Below are 12,500 nucleotides of genomic sequence, written 5' to 3'. Positions count from 1 at the left end.
CTTTTTTGCATATACTGTATCCTTGCAAATCCAAAATTCTTTCACTGATATCCTTTATTAATTGTAATCTCATGCTAGTTAATTCTGATTGTTCATCTGGAAGAAATGTTAGGCAAATATTTTCATTTATAGATGCGTTTCTTCCAAACGATGGTCCTTTTTGAATGACAGTATTTATAATAGTTTTCATAACAGTTGGTCTTTCCAGAAATAGACAAATCCGTTCGTTTTGTAAAGTACATTTTGTTATCTTTAAATTCCAAGTATTACTAGCTAAAATGAGTGATTGAAATACCTAAACACAATAATTACTATACTATTATTTAAACATGAAAAAAAAATTTATTGAAATAGGTTATGTTGTATTTTAATATATATTTTATTTTCATTCCATTTTTTACCTTTTCATTAGTATTAATCTTTTCCACTTGTTCTAACTCAGTATTTCCAGTGTGTGCACAATGTTGCAAAATATTGGTACAGTTTTCATTACAATCTAACTTATCAACTAAAATGGTCTTCCATAATTTGAGGCTAGGTAAAAAATACAAGTCTCCGTTTATAAATAACTTTTCATTATTAACTCTGATAATTGATTGATCTTTACACTCAAATCCCGTTAAATGAAAAAATATATGATCAATAAGTGTTGAAATAGAATTATTTGATATATTTTCCATGGGGAAGTAATTCTTCTTAAATGTCTGAGTTATTTTTTCCACAATTAAGGTTATGTTTTCCTTGTTTTGTTAAAAATCAAAGACGTAAAGTTTATAAATGTTTAATTTGAATAGCTTTTTTATTAGAGATATTAAGTTGATCATAAAAGATCTTTATGTCAAATATTACTACTAAGGTGTTTATTACTAGTTTATGTATATATATATATATATATACATACACACACACACACACATATGTTTATACACATAATATACACGCGCGCGCGCACACATACATATATATATGTGTATATATATATATATACATACATACATACAGTGTTATATACATAAATGCCGTTTAGTATATATATATGTATATAATATAATACAAATTGATCTCAGAAATGATATTTTATCTGAGTATAATTAAAATAATACAACAACAATAATACATTAATTAGTAAAACATTAACGACTAAAATTTGTTCATTTTATATTAGGTATCACATAGAATGATGATATTTGACATATGCTATTGCGGCAAGTCCCTTACAAAATTCTTCTGTAACTACAACACTTTCGAGCAATGTATTTTCCTTCTCCCTGTAATATCGTCAAAATATTGTTTCCATTGCTTTTTATTATTTAAGAAAGTAAATTTAACTTAATACTTACACATCGTGGATACAGTCATCTAATAATCTCTCTCTTGTTTCTTTTAATTTTTGTTTAGATTCTGCGGTCTTTGGTATTTCATTAACTAGCTGCTTGATTACTTTCTGGAGACAAGTAAATAGACTTTTTGTGCCAGGCACTAGCGGTAGAAGAGGATTTAATAAAAATTCATGCAAGTATGGATGCGGTAAGAGTGTTAATCTAGATATTACAACCGTAAGTTGCAAGTTAATTTCATATCTTTGCTTAGACATATTGCAAACTTTATCGAAGAGCATAGTTAAAAAAGGTCCCATGTAAAACCGTGTAGCACCATGATCAGCTTCTGGTCTGGAATCAGAACTAGCAGAATCGTCATGCGTTACTGCTTCCAAAGGCCATGCCATTAAAAAACAATCCCTTAATACAGTAGAATACTGTTTTTCCAGAACAACCATGCATCTTTCGTAACTATTGATATCAGGATCGGTTTGAAGATAGCGTGGTACCAGCGATAAGAAGCTAAAGCAAAATTATGTTCTAATAAGGTATCAAAGTGCATATTGAAACATTCTAGAACAAAATTATTAGCCCTCACCAATTGACAATCCTATGAATATTACTCGGAGCCAAAGTTCTACTGTGACTTTGTTCATAAGAAAGATCTAATGTACTTTTCTTTTCTCTTTCTCTTTCGTCTTCTTCATCGCTCCAGGATGTAATGGCACTGTCCGCGGCCGTATTATCGTAATATCCTCGACTAGTCAAATACATCAATGCAAGACAATGGAGGGTATGTTCGTTTCTTTTATCTATAACTTCTTCGAACAATTTCAACGTTTCTACCGTCAGTTCGTCGCTATCCGTGTAACAGTTATTTATTAATCTATACAAAACTGGTGAGGTACAAACGTTTGGAATTTCTGGATGCCTATTGTGTCCGACAAGCCAATAGCTCACCTCTAAGAATTTCCAAAATGTGCTTTTGTATTTTTTCTTTTTGAAAATAAATAAACATTTCATGTTACAAAGACGCATATATACCTGTAAACAATGTAGAGGATGCAAGCTCTTTCAAGCATTTAGTAATCAACGCAGTTACGAGAATAACTTGATGATCGGCTAAAGCAGGCGTAACTATTTTTTCGAAGAAATTTATTCTAATGTGCTTCGCCAATACATCAGCTACATCCGTAGACGCTTCTCTTATAAGCTGATTACAATAATCAAACCACATGTAAAAAGCTGCGACCTGTCGACAACCAGGAAATTTTTTTTCTTTCGTCCATAAAGGTGAATCCAAACCCCACGTCACGTCGACAACATCGATCTCATTTGGATCTACGTGAGCTGGTACAGCATTAAAAAGATTCTCTAAACGGCTAGTTATAATCATCGATAAATCGCTTTGTGCTACCATTTGAGCGAAGGTGATATCTTCGAGCGAAGCTAAGACCATTATACCTTCGCAGGCTCTCACTCTGACCGTGTTGTCCTAGAATGAAAGGAAAGAGAAAAAAAAAAAATGAAAAAAAAAAAAAAGATCGTTATAAGAAATCCCATTGTAAATAAAACAAAGTAAAGTGAAATAAACACGATTATTTACAGCACTGTTTACGTAGCTCATAAGGGCTTCCAATAAAAGGCATTTTGATTTCGCTGGTATTCGCGATGGTATCAAAAGACTTCGTCCGCAATTATTCTCTATTGGATTATTTGTCTTGTCACAGGTATTGCAATCCTCGGTAAGTCTCAAATCTTTCATACTTTGTAAACACGTCTCTATCTCGGTTACGGGATTGTCAAGTTCATCGCAAAGTTTATCCGTAATATTTGAATTGTTTTGTTTATCATCCGGCAGGTTCATAGTCAAAGTCGAATTACAACAGGCATTTTGTGTGAGCGGACTCGAGGATTGGGATATATTCTCCGTATCTTTGGAAGAAGTAGATGCGTTCGAGCGTGTGGAAGTGTTAGGTGGTAGGTCAATCTTGATACAACTTATATTAGAACATAAAGACTTTCGTCTATTGTTTTCAGGATTCAATAGATTCGGATTTACCAAAGCAATTGCCTGTGTATTCAGTGGTTCGAACAAAGGATTAGAATTATTCTTTTTTCTATTTGGAACGTAAGTAACCTTTTCGACTTCCAATCTTTCTGAATTTGAACGATTCGAGCCATTTGGCTTTTGTAACATTGGTACGTCATTTATTATATTCGTCACGTGCGGATACTTGCAGACTAAGAAACAGAGCGTTAAGAGAAATTGAATCTCTTCGGTTTCAATTGGAGACGGCGTGTTTCCATTGCAGATTACTATTAAACGTTGTATAGGTGCATAGATTGAGGTGTGATGTAACAAAGGATATTTTGATCGACCAAGTAATTTTCTTAGAAATGAAAGACAAACCACTCTCATACCAGGTGGTGTCTCAGCTGTTGCCAATGAAGCTAACAGATCCAAAAGTTTGTGCTGCAATAAGTACTCCAAACATGGCCCAGGATCATTTCCATCTTTTTCCTCTTCCAATAAAATCTCAAGTAATCTATCGAGATGCCTGGGTATACTGGTCGTTTGTATCGGAACTTTACAATCGTTCAAATGATTTATATAAAAGTTCATAAGTTGTTTCCAGTGGTATGTGAAGTCTTGTAGCGGCGTGGCCGGTGGTGCTATCTTAAAATCAGACGTGATTGATATTTTAATAGTGTGAAACATGAGCCATAAATATATATATATATATGTACACATACGAAACTAGATGTTATACGCGTACTATGTATATATATATATATATATATATATATATATATATATATATCACATAGTTCAAGAAGATATACATAAGTACTAAATTACATAACGAGAAAAGAGGAATCTACAATTTCAATGTCGCATTACGGTATTACGTTACAATCAATCGATACAAATAAGATATTTATAGATCAATATCATTAATAAAAATTATTAAATTCTTATTTAAAATTTATTAAACGATAAATTAAAATGAAAAGTTTATAATTTTATTCCTTAGGGAAAAAAAAAAAAAAAAGGACGTATAAGGGAAATAAATATGACACGTGCGGCTATAGGGTAATACAATCAGAGGCCGGCGGAGAGAAAGAGAGAAAAGAGACCTTGAAGAGCGTATGCGCGACAACTATGAAGGGACGATCGATGAATAATATTGTGAAGGTGGAAACGTTTTTAATATTTTTCTTTTGCAAGCGAACGTAAAGACATTTCGTCGTATTGTTAAAAAAATTTGAAGATAACGCAAAGGACATGGTCACATAGCGAGAGAAATAAAAGAAGAGAAAAGAAAAGAAATAAGAAGGAAATGATTATGACAATTATCAATTAACACTCACCACGTCTATAGCATTTTTTAAGGCGACGTGTATGCCGCTAATCATTGTTCTACTTTGCCGAGGATCTTGTCGGAATGTAGATCGATCGTATCAGAGGCGCTGCTGAACCAATACCAGCATTATTTTCTCGTGATCTCGCGAAACACAACATTCTCTATCGCTTGTCAAACCGCAATGTGTGCGTCTCTCTCTCTCTCTCTCTCTCTCTCTCTCTCTCTCTCTCTCTCTCTCTCTCCCTAACGTTTGCCCGTACGAGTACTCAACGAGTCTGTACTCTGAAGCTTTGACATACGTTAGTTTGACTTTTCGACGGTAGAGGTAGCGACGAGGCAACGTTAAGATAAAGTACATATATATATATATATATATATATATATATATATATATACATACAGATGATGTATGTATATATTGTCAAACATCTATAAGAACGCTTTTAATGCCGATAGAAAAAAAAAAAAAAAAAAACGATTAGCACGAATTAGTATATTTATTGACGTTAATTTTGATGTAAACACGTCACGAAAATATTATCTTATTTATTCTTTCTAAGTCAAAGGAGGAGATTTTTGTTTTGTTTTGTTTTTTTTTTTTATTAAAATAACGAAAAATAACGAAAGCGTTATAATTTTAAATTTTTTATTTCGTAATGTCAAGTGTACAAGTCAACAACATCTAATATCGTTAAGTTAATTGTAAAAAAAAAAAAAAGAAAAGAAAAAAAAAAAGAAACGTTTATTCTCGAAATCGAGGCCTCTTTTCTTATTATTTCCATGATGTATCTCGTTGTACATAACAACGGATGAGTCCACGCTTCGAGTAATATTTTAAGAATGAATTCGCCATTATTTTCAATTCTTTTATTTATTCATTTATTTAAGTATTTTTTCATTTAATTTTTTTTCTCATCGTCGGCAGTAATCGATTGCGTCTTGATCGAAACATTTAATTATATAATTAAATAAATTTCAATTGGTTTCATTCGAATATCTCGAAACGATCAAATATAATAATAAAAAATTACGTTTTTTCTTTCTTTTTTTTTTTTTTTTTTTTTTTTTTCCCTTAATTTCAGATATAATTACTTCGTCGCTACAATTTCTCAAACTATTATAAAGTTTCTAAAAGTGTAATACGCTCATTGCGTACGACTTATGATTATTCATTCACGTAATTTAAACGTAATCTATAAACTCTCACTCCTTTGTTTTATTCAAAAATAATTGAAAACGATCGATTGTTATATTCGATTGTTAAATACTCACCGACTTAAACCTTCGTAAACGTCGTAGCATTGTATCTATATAGTCGAAGAAGAAGGAATGAGGATTGGAAGAACTAACGATGTTCGTGTAGAGAAATTGAAGGAAAGTAAAAAAGGAAGATAAAAATAAAAATTTTAAATAAAATATATCTTCAACGATAACGACAGTCACTGAAAAGTACTGCTTTTATGTAAGTAAGTCATTTTGTTATATTCGATCTTATCACTGTCTATTCTATTACGTCTTATCGTGCCAACGATAAGAACGTACGATGAATACAGTATACCAAACCAAATTTATGGTTTTTTTTTTCTCTTCTTTTCTTTTCTTTCTTTCTTCTTCTTTTTTTTTTTTTTTTTTTTTAATTCTTGTCCTTTCTCGACGATCTTTCGTGGAAACAATTTCGGCCTTTGGATTCACTACGTCACTTTTAATTTCTAATTAATTCACTCGTGAATTTATTTAATATTCTCCGACTTGTTTTCTTTTTTTTCCTTTTTCTTTTTCCTTATTGTTTTTCCTTCCTTATCTCATTCCGTTTATTAACTAACGTCGATTACGTCGAATACCGCTGCAAGTGTCTACTAACGTAGAAACATTTCTATTTTACTTCTAACATTTCTGCATACTCCACGAAGTTGAGTACTATTGAATGATTGCTATCTTCTCTCTCTCTCTCTCACCCCCGCTTTGTCACTCTATCTTTCTCTTTCTTCTTCTATCGTGTTAGCAGAGCAATACACTCGCGAAAACAAAATTATTGATTATCAAAATTTCGATTTTAAATCGAGAGAATTTTTTTTTTTATATATATATACATAGATATTTTTTTTTTATATCGATGCCATCGTTTTCACAAAAAAAAAAAAATTTTGCCTTAAATCAAACACGACAGAAAAAGTCAATTGAGTGGATCAAAAGATAAACAACAAAAAGAAAAAAAAAAAAAAAAAAAGAAAAAAAGAAAAGGAATTAAGAAGAAAAAAAGAGAGAAGCGTCGAAGCAATACGAAGTTAAATATTTGTTAATACCTTTTTGTTTGTGTTCTTTACTAATATCTTTTATCGGATGCTCGTACAGCCTCAAAAGAGAGAACAAAAATATGGATCGTGTCTTCGTGGAGATCGGACGATATGAATCATCACATTTCGAACGTTAAAATTCTAACGAACGGTGTCGATTTAAAAATGCGAGCTCTACGAAAGCACAATCGTGTGTATCTAAAAATAATAATCTAATATTCTAAAAATATATATTTCAAACGACGCAAACTTTGTAGCTATTCCATTTTTAACACACATTCTTCTTAGGATAATTCTTTCATTTTTACTTCCTCGTTTTCTCTATCGTTGGTTTTTCTATATATCTATTTCTTTTTTATTTTTATCGACTATCGGACGTTTCGATCGTCCTGCAAAACAATTAGAAAGAGAGAGAGAGAGAGAGAGAGAGAGAGAGAGAGAGAAAAAAAAACAAAAAAGTTCTTTGACTCTTTCTTTCTTTCTCTCTCTCGCTCTCTCTCTCTCTCTCTCTCTTCTTCCTCATCTTTATCTTCATCTTCGTCTTTTTCATCTACGTGTCTTTTCTCCTTAATAAATTATATCGCGTCTCATTTTCCACTAATAACATTATTTATTTATTTATACAATCCTCGGCTAGCCCCTTTGGCAGTAAAACGATTTTGAGTTTTGCCGTGAGAATTATATATAAAGCAAATCTTTTTTTCTTCTTCTTCTTCTTTTTTTTTTTGGTTATCTTTCTTTTTTCTTTTTCACTTCTTCGTATCAAAATATACGATTAATAGATGTATTTTAGAAATTTTCTTGCGTTGTATCTTTTCTTTTTTTATTTTTTGTTTTCTTTTTTTTCTTTTCTTTTCTTTTTTTGTTCAGATATCCAAGGGTGCCGATGAATATATTTTAGTGTTTAGATCTCTTATTCTCTTCTACCAGAAGAGTTCTCTCGCCGTTTCTTTCGTTAAACTAACTCGAAGGTCCCTATGTATATATATATATATACATATATATATACATATATATATATATATATACATATATATATATACGTATATATATATATATAAATATATATATATATATACAACATGTATATCTATATATTTGTCTTTGTTGATACGCGCGCCTCTTAACAATAAGTTAATGATAAAAGATCCGTATAATGTGTATGCGAGTGTGTTCGTGTGCGTGTGTATATTGTGTACATAAAATCGAGGTCATAAGTAGAGGTTCGTTTTTTGTTTGTTTGTTTTTTTTTTTCTTTTCTTTTCTTTTCTTTTCTTTATAAACTAATTATTTCTCACGGGCTAGCCCTCGCCATTTATGGCTGACAAGCTAGATTACTTTTGTGCTCTATGTACAAGACATTTTTTCGTCTCTATCTATCTATCACTCTCACTCTCTCTCTCTCTCTTTTTTTCACTCTTTCTGTCTTCATGTGCATTCATTCGTGTGTGGTATCCGTCCACTCGTGTAAGTCCGTGTACATTAAATATGTTTTCCTCCTCTTCTATATATATATATATATATAAGTGTGCTGCTCCGAGTATCAGCTCGTGTAAAATCGTTATCATTACTTTGTATAATTTGATGTATGCTAAGTAGTTGATGTGGCACAGTCAACGTTTTCAATGTTTTTGCGAAGCTACCGCGGCAACAAGCGCGGCACCACGACCACTTCCATCTTCTGAGAGCATTAAATCGAACTGTTGAAATAAATTTTTAACAATTACAATCTATATTACGATTACATATATTGTAATATAAATATAAATGTAAAATATAGAAACATATATAACATAAAAATATAAAATATATATATAATACACAAAAAAAAATATATATATATATACACATATATTCATTATATTATTACTTTTATTATATTATGTTATATTTATTATACTTATATTATATCATATTCAGTAGCATATATATATATATATATATTTCTTTTTATATTTTATATTATTATAAGATATACGTATATATTATTATTATTTTTTTTTTTTCACAGACTCACCTGACAACTCGTTAATTCACTGATCTTTGCCGTCATGAGATCGTGAAAGTGCGGATGAAATCTGTAAACTGAACCGTCGATACCAACGGTTACATGGTCTTCTTCCATTTTGTTTAAAAGTGCAGCGATGCCAGCACTAGCAAGATGAGCTGCTCTCCTCGAAACGACCGAGCAAACGTACCTAACGTTCTCACAGTCCTGGTCAGAAACGTTACGCTGACCTAATTCCATTAAAATATCACGACAATTCGTGTATTTGCCTTTGGGATCACTGAAAGTATTAAATCATCATTAAAAAAAAAAGAAAAAAAAAAAAAAAAAGAAATAACGAAACGAAAAGATAGATAGATAGAGAGAAAGAGAAAGAGAGACAGAGATCAAACTGACTTTTCTATTTCGGATACGTATTTTGTGAAGAATTTTCCTCGCTTTTTGAGATCACTTGAACATTTGCCACCAAAGATTAGACCCTCGTTGACAAGCTTCTCAAGTACAAGCCTCGTCAGTTCGCCCATGTACATGCCCGATATCATTTTTTCAAATAATTGTTTTCCTGGATTGATCGAACTATTGTCGATCGAACGGTCAAATTCTGTAAGAACAAAGTCGAGGGTCCCATGTTCACCAAAAGCGCCCCATTCCGTGTTGATCAGCATATGTGACTTTTCCTGATTGTAATTTCCGGGGATCGCACACTCTACCTTCTTCGTTTTCTCCACGTAACAAGCATTGGTTCCTGTTCCTGTTTAAATGAGAAAGAAAAAAAAAAAAAAAAAAAAAGAAAAAAAAAGAAAAAGGGGAGAGAAAGAAAAAAATAATTTATCGAGGATTTGTCTCAAGGGATTTGATAATTTGAATTTGTTTTTTTTTTAAACGTACCAACGATCAAGCCAATACGACAATTTCTATTCTTCCAAGCACAGGACATTAAGGTACCAGTAGTATCGTTCAAGATGGCACAAACATCGATCTTGACGTCCTGTAGATTTTAAACATCCTGTAATTTTGTATAAAATTGTAACGACTGTAATCGAATTCTTGTAATGATCAAGAATCGTTGAAATAATCGCAATACGATGATATAAGATGTTTCGTATTTCAGATCGATTCGATGAACAACGTTTACAACGTTAATTGGCAAATGATGATGTAAAGAAAGAAAGGAAAAGGTAAAGAAGAAAATATCTAATAATATCGTACGTCTCTTTTTCTAATGGCTTCCTCCAATAAAGCGACTACGTCTTCGCCAATAACTCCGCTACAATTAAAGCCCTTTGTCCATCTTACAAGATACCCTTTTGTTAAACCATGCTGGGATAATGGAAAACTAAAGGTAAAACCGAGTGGTAATATTTCATCTTGTAGATTTAAATCTTTCACGAACAAGGCTAGACACTGTGCGATATGATCGAATAGTTGAGTACCAGTACCCAACATAAGACTCTGTGGTATTGCATAGATTTTACTCTTCATGTCGAAGCTCATGCCGTCCAGTGTTATCAATAGAACACGAAAGTTGGTACCACCCAAATCCAATGCCAAAAAGTGACCTTTTTCTGTTAAATAAAAAAGAAAAAAAAAAAATGAAAAAGGATATAACAATTGAATTGTTTTCCATCACATTTTTATTTGTAACTTATTATTATTGTATTTTTTTTTTTAGGTTATCATTGTACAACGAAAAGCCTGTTACCTGTGCCATTTGGAAGATCCTGTACGTATGTGGTAAAACATTTCACAATGGCATCATCGTGACCAGATTTTGAGAGCCCTTTATTAATCTCTTCCAAGAGCCTTGCCATAACCATTTTGAGTTGATCGTTGGAGAGAACCAAGTCCTTGCAGGCATCTTGTATCTTAGATAAGAAAACAGCAAAGTTAAATACAACATTCTAATTAGCTCATTATTTACAGACGAACGAATCAACATTCGACGATTAATATTCTTCAAACGACCTTCGACAAATTTTTCTATTATCCATTATTATTTTTACTAGAAAGATCTCTCCTCTACTCGAGAAAAAAAAAAGAAATATGAAATATCCTATTGCGTAATTCTGCTTCGTCATGGTTATTTATAACGAAAGTAACGAAGAGCGATTTACCTTTTCAATCGTTCGACCAATTCAGAATATTTTTGGATATGTTCGACTCGACTTTTTCATTGATATAAAATTTCGAAGTTTAAGTACGAATTTAATGCGTCAATTAATTCATCGGAATGAATTTTATATAAATATGTATCCAATGTTCGAGCGAATAATTCACCATATTATGGAATATTTCGATATAACGTTAAATCATTAACAGGTGTCTCGACTAATATTATCAAAATTGTTCAGATGGAAAATTTTACAATTGAAAATTTCATTCGATGTGATCAAAATGATGATAAAATTTATTTTATTTTATTTATTTACTTATTTCTTTTATCTTTCATTTTTGCCTAATTAAAATATTGAATATTTATCATTTTAACCCCCCCCCCCCCATTGGAAATATTTGAATCACGTGACATTTGGCGCGCTACTCCGGTCACGTGATACTCGCCGCAAATCTCAAATTTCCCGGGAAATCAAGACTTCCGGAGTCTTAACAACACCCTCCTTGGAGGGTTTAAACATCGATCTCTTTCTGACGTTGTTGGCACACCCTTGAGCTAGCCAATAAAACCGTTCATGAATGGGTTGTACAGAGAAGAACGATACACGATATATTTTTGTCTCTCTCTCTCTCTCTCTCTCTCTCTCTCTCTCTCTCTCTCTCTCTTTCTCGAATACTATATAATACTTATACGCACGTAGCTCAATACAACGTGTAAAGGCCAATGCACACATTAATTCGCATAATGAATGTGCGGCATAACGCTTTAGAATCATCCAGTTAAGGATCGATCATTATCATTGTCGCACGCAATTTACGTAAGAATAATCACGTTTAAACGATAAATGTCTCTATCTACGTCTCATATTAATTCATAGTTGACCGATAGAAAAGTTCATAAATTAAACAAGAACTTATATATATATATATATATGTATGAGTTCAATGTCGCATGATTTTTTTTCTTTATCCGGAATACTTGTCATTGACATTAAGAAATGATAACGTGTTTTAAATCGCTCTTAAGTCGTACCATAATATTTGATAATTTTATCATGACATTATATATAGTTTTATGGTGACATTAGATGGAATACATTGACCCTCATAAATTCGAGTTACAACAAATTTAACGGGGTCATTGATAATCCAAGCAAGAAATTGTGATAACAATTAAATAGATTGTATTAGAGACTTTCGTCGAGATACAAAAATTTATTTTTAATTAATTAATTTGATATTAACCTTTATACATCTATTATTATAATCGTATTTATTTCCGTCAATGGACTTTGCTCGACGCAAAAGTTGCATTCGTCATTCAAAGATATTCTCGAATTCAGTTCCGACTAATAAATTCCTGTGGTTTTTCCAAAAAAAAAAAAAAAACTTCGAAGAC

The 12,500-nt window shown here is 31.7% G+C and overlaps 3 protein-coding genes and 1 long non-coding RNA gene across 8 annotated transcripts in view; 1 reads left to right on the top strand and 3 right to left on the bottom strand.

Moving 5' to 3' along the window:
* Positions 1–997, bottom strand: part of LOC124424966 (DALR anticodon-binding domain-containing protein 3) — a 2,092-nt gene extending 1,095 nt beyond the window's left edge. The window contains exons 1-2 of the mRNA XM_046964659.1: positions 402–997; positions 1–295 (exon numbers count right to left, since the gene is read on the bottom strand). The exon at positions 1–295 is cut by the window's left edge and continues 336 nt beyond it. Coding sequence (XP_046820615.1) covers positions 1–295; positions 402–680 — 574 coding nt within the window. The 5' untranslated portion in view covers positions 681–997. The remainder of the gene's footprint in view (positions 296–401) is intronic.
* A 60-nt stretch (positions 998–1,057) lies between these two features.
* Positions 1,058–5,038, bottom strand: LOC124424835 (FHF complex subunit HOOK interacting protein 2A-like). The gene is made up of 6 exons (XM_046964366.1): positions 4,695–5,038; positions 2,926–3,999; positions 2,364–2,814; positions 1,918–2,281; positions 1,341–1,841; positions 1,058–1,268 (listed from the first exon to the last, which is right to left on the bottom strand). The coding sequence occupies exons 1-6, from the start codon at positions 4,737–4,739 to the stop codon at positions 1,169–1,171; spliced, it is 2,535 nt and encodes an 844-aa protein (XP_046820322.1). The 5' UTR covers positions 4,740–5,038; the 3' UTR covers positions 1,058–1,168.
* Positions 5,039–6,085: 1,047 nt separating this feature from the next.
* The window catches only part of LOC124424919 (hexokinase type 2), a 26,963-nt gene continuing 20,548 nt past the window's right edge, over positions 6,086–12,500 (bottom strand). For all 5 annotated transcript variants that reach the window (XM_046964535.1, XM_046964524.1, XM_046964554.1 and 2 more), the window contains exons 2-7: positions 10,692–10,854; positions 10,199–10,554; positions 9,878–9,977; positions 9,386–9,740; positions 8,999–9,269; positions 6,086–8,681 (exon numbers count right to left, since the gene is read on the bottom strand). In XM_046964535.1, coding sequence (XP_046820491.1) covers positions 8,604–8,681; positions 8,999–9,269; positions 9,386–9,740; positions 9,878–9,977; positions 10,199–10,554; positions 10,692–10,854 — 1,323 coding nt within the window. In that variant the 3' untranslated portion in view covers positions 6,086–8,603. The remainder of the gene's footprint in view (positions 8,682–8,998; positions 9,270–9,385; positions 9,741–9,877; positions 9,978–10,198; positions 10,555–10,691; positions 10,855–12,500) is intronic.
* Positions 9,769–10,803, top strand: LOC124425022. The gene is made up of 3 exons (XR_006942411.1): positions 9,769–9,930; positions 10,101–10,331; positions 10,662–10,803. It is a non-coding gene; the product is annotated as an uncharacterized LOC124425022 (long non-coding RNA).

This window comes from Vespa crabro, chromosome 1, assembly GCF_910589235.1.
Source record: "Vespa crabro chromosome 1, iyVesCrab1.2, whole genome shotgun sequence".
NCBI lineage: Eukaryota > Metazoa > Arthropoda > Insecta > Hymenoptera > Vespidae > Vespa > Vespa crabro.
Note: the sequence above shows the minus strand (reverse complement) of the source record. Positions and strands in the feature narration are given on the sequence as shown.

Bases quoted from the DNA above. Each gene is read 5' to 3' on its own strand.
- LOC124424835 (XM_046964366.1), bottom strand. From the start codon at position 4,739: ATGATTAGCGGCATACACGTCGCCTTAAAAAATGCTATAGACGTG. The intron at 4,000-4,694 runs GTGAGTGTTAAT...TCTGATTTTAAG, and splicing joins TAAAAAATGCTATAGACGTG to ATAGCACCACCGGCCACGCC. The intron at 1,842-1,917 runs GTGAGGGCTAAT...ATTTTGCTTTAG, and splicing joins ATTCATAGGATTGTCAATTG to CTTCTTATCGCTGGTACCAC.